Here is a 3,349-nt window from a genome sequence, read left to right on the forward strand (position 1 = left end):
CCAGGCGGGTCTCGAAACTGCGGGCTCAGGCAATCCACTCACCTCAGCCTCCCAAAGCGCAGGATTACAGGCTGAGCCACCGAGCCCGGTTTACAATAAAATTTTAAAAAGTTATCCAGGTGTGGTGGCACATGCCTGCAGTTCCAGCTTCTTGGAAAGCTGAGGCGGAAGGGTGGCCTGAGCTCAGCAGTTCAAGGATGCGGTGGCTGTGAGCCTGCCACTGCACTCCAACCTGGGCAATAGAGTGAGACTCTAACTAAAAAAAAAATATATTTTTTGGATGAAATTATAAAGCAAGTTCCTGGCCAGGTGCAGTGGCCCACATCTGTAATTCTAGCACTTTGGGAGGCAAAGACGGGAGGAGCCCAGGAGTTTGAGATCAGTCTGGGCAACACAGCAAGACGTCGCCTCCACAAAAAAACCAAAAATTAGTCAGGCATGGTGGTATGTGCCTGTAGTACCAGTTACTTGGGAGGCTGAGGTGAAAGGGTTGCCTGAGCCCAGGAGTTCCAGGCTATGATGAGCTATGATCCTGCCATTGCACTCCAGCCTGGGCAACAGAGTGAGACTCCAATTCAATAATAAAAATAAAAAATAAGTTCCCCCTACTCCCTGGGTACCATATTATATAGTATAAAGACAATGAAGTACAAAAATACAACAATGCTAATGTATTGTGATTAATAGCCCAGTTTATTAGCTATTTGAATAAAGTACAACTTTATAGTGAAAATAAATGAGCTAGAAGTTGCTTTGTAAAGGCTTTCTTACAATAGCTTACGAAATGACAGACACGGGGAAACTTCCTTAATGACGACCACACAAGTTTGCTGTGAGTTAAGCTGAGCACTACAGGGACAGGCTGACCGCGGAGAGCCAAGTTAACTTTCTGATACCATGAGCTCCCACTTGGATACTCCAGGCAGCTTCTGAGCATCTCCGGTCTTAGAAGCTTAGGGACAGGCAAAGATTCCACTTTCTCGCCTACGTCAAAGTTTCGGGGAGGAGTTCCTTGGGATGATATTTATTCCAGCACCACTTGCCCTTTCTGATGCCTCTTCACTCTTGAGTAGGGACTTATTGTATCATCCACCACAAAATCATAGAGTACTTTTATCCAGGAATTATAGTGGGGAAGGTTGTCATAGTATTCAGCGGCTATTTTCCTCACCTAGAAGGGAAAAAATACAGCCAGATGAGTAATGGGTATCATGAGGTCCTTTTAAAGATGACAGATGGCCAGGAGTGATGGCTCACGCCTGCAATCCCAAAACTTTGGGAGGCCGAGACGGGAGGATTGCCTGAGCCCAGGGGTTTGAGACCAGCTTGTGAAACTTAGCAAGACCTGGTCTCTACAAAACATAAAAAAAATTAGCTGGGCACAGAGGCACGCACCTGTAGTCCCAGCTACTCACGAGGCTGAGGCAGAAGGATCGCTTTGATCCCAGCAAGTAGAGGCTACGTGAGCCATGAGCCACTGCACTCTAGTCTGGGCAACAGAGTGAGACGCAGACTCAAAAAAAAAAAAAGACAGATGAGTGAGATGAGTGTTTGATACAAACATGGAGAAAGAAAACCATGAGACCTGCTTTCTCTTCCCTCTTAAAAAGATAAAATACAAGCTGCAGCAGCTTAGGGAATTCTAAACAGGAGTCTAATTACGCTTGGCCCTCTAGGTGACTAACTCTCCTATCAAGCTCGGAGGGAATAAATATGTTTTATTTAAAAAATTAACAACAAATATGTGCAATTCAATTAACTTGCTATTATTCCTTTTTATTTCTTAGAACAGCCCACGAATTTGTGTGTCATCCTTGTGCAGGGCCATGCTAGTCTTATCTGTACTTTTCAGTTTTAAGACAAGTGCTGCCGAAGCGAGCACTTGACTTGATCTTATTAACACACTGAGCCAGGTACAGTGGCTCACACCTGTAATCCCAGCACTTTAGGAGGCAGAGGCGAGGAGGCTGCCTGCAGCCTGGGCAACTTGGTGAGACCTCGTCTCTAAGATACATTTTTAAAAAATCAGCCAGGTGTGGTGGTGTGCGCCTCTAGTTTCAACTACTTGGAAGGCTGAAGCAGAAGAATTGCCTCAGCCCAGCAGGTCAAGGCTGTGGTGGCTGTGAGTGTGCTACTGCACTCCAGCCTGGGTGACAGTGAGACTCCAACTCCAAAAGGAAAAAAGAAAAAAAAAAAAGGCACATACTGCATAGATGGCATTATAGCAGATAAATGCAGCACATGACCCCTGCCATCCAGAACTTACTAATACATTGTGGCATGTCAATTAGATAGAAATTATCAAGCCTACAATTCTGCCATCCTCAAGTTGAAATGTCTTAAAAAAAAATTATCCTAGCCAGTCTCAGTGGCTCAGCCTGTAATCCCGCGCTTTGGGAGGCTGAGGTGAGTGGATTGCTGAGTCGAGACCCGCCTGGGCAACTTGACAAGACCTCATCTCTACAATAAATCAAAAATTAGTCGGGTGTGTAAGCACGCGCCTGTAGTTCCAGCTACTTGGAAGGCTGAGGCGGAAGGATGTCCGGAGCCCAGCAGGTCAAGGCTGCAGTGGCTGGGAGCAGCCACTGTACTCCAGTCTGGGTGACAGAGTGAGACTCCAACTCAAAAAAAAAAAAAAAAATTATCTTAATAAATCCCAAAGGAAAACAGAACAGCAGAATCCAAAATACTGAAAAAAGACTACAAGATAAAGATTACTCTTTCAATTTGGGAAATGATAATACTTTCTGGTTGTGGAGTAGCAGATTCATATATACCCCTTAAGGAATAATTAAGGCCAAACACATGGGTGTTTCCAGTCAAAAGAACCATAGGGAGGGAACACCGAGCCAGCAAATGACCAACACCTTTGATCACAGTCCTTCAGAATGTCCTAAGTTCTTTCATGAATAAGAATGATCACCCACACACAAACCTGGATCATAATCCACACTAAACTTCTGTCAATGCCAGCAGTAATTCATTTATTCTAACAGCAAGACTAGAAAAGATACCTGTCTTTCTAAAAGAGTAAAATGACAAAGCCAGTTTAGATCCTGAATAAGAGCTAAGTCAAGACATTCTTTAAGACTAAAAATATATTCACAGTCATAATAAAAACAAGCCGGGCTCAGTGGCTCAGCCTGTAAATCCTGCGCCTTTGGGAGGCTGAGGCGAGTGGATTGCCTGAGCCCGTGGGTTCAAGACCCACCTGGGCAACTTGGCGAGACCTCATTTCTACAATAAATAAAAAAGGAGCCGGGTGTGGTAGCACACGCCTGTAGTTCCAGCTACTTGGAAGGCTGAGGCGGAAGGATCGCCAGAGCCCAGCAGGTCAAGGCTGCGGTGA

The 3,349-nt window shown here is 45.1% G+C and overlaps 1 protein-coding gene across 1 annotated transcript in view; it reads right to left on the reverse strand.

Moving 5' to 3' along the window:
- Positions 1-672: 672 nt before the first annotated feature.
- The window catches only part of DEGS1 (delta 4-desaturase, sphingolipid 1), a 7,112-nt gene continuing 4,435 nt past the window's right edge, over positions 673-3,349 (reverse strand). Inside the window, exon 2 of the mRNA XM_021707597.1 lies at positions 673-1,171. Coding sequence (XP_021563272.1) covers positions 1,025-1,171 — 147 coding nt within the window. The 3' untranslated portion in view covers positions 673-1,024. The remainder of the gene's footprint in view (positions 1,172-3,349) is intronic.

Source organism: Carlito syrichta, unplaced genomic scaffold, assembly GCF_000164805.1.
Source record: "Carlito syrichta isolate Samal-C Ts95f unplaced genomic scaffold, Tarsius_syrichta-2.0.1 Scaffold120595, whole genome shotgun sequence".
NCBI lineage: Eukaryota > Metazoa > Chordata > Mammalia > Primates > Tarsiidae > Carlito > Carlito syrichta.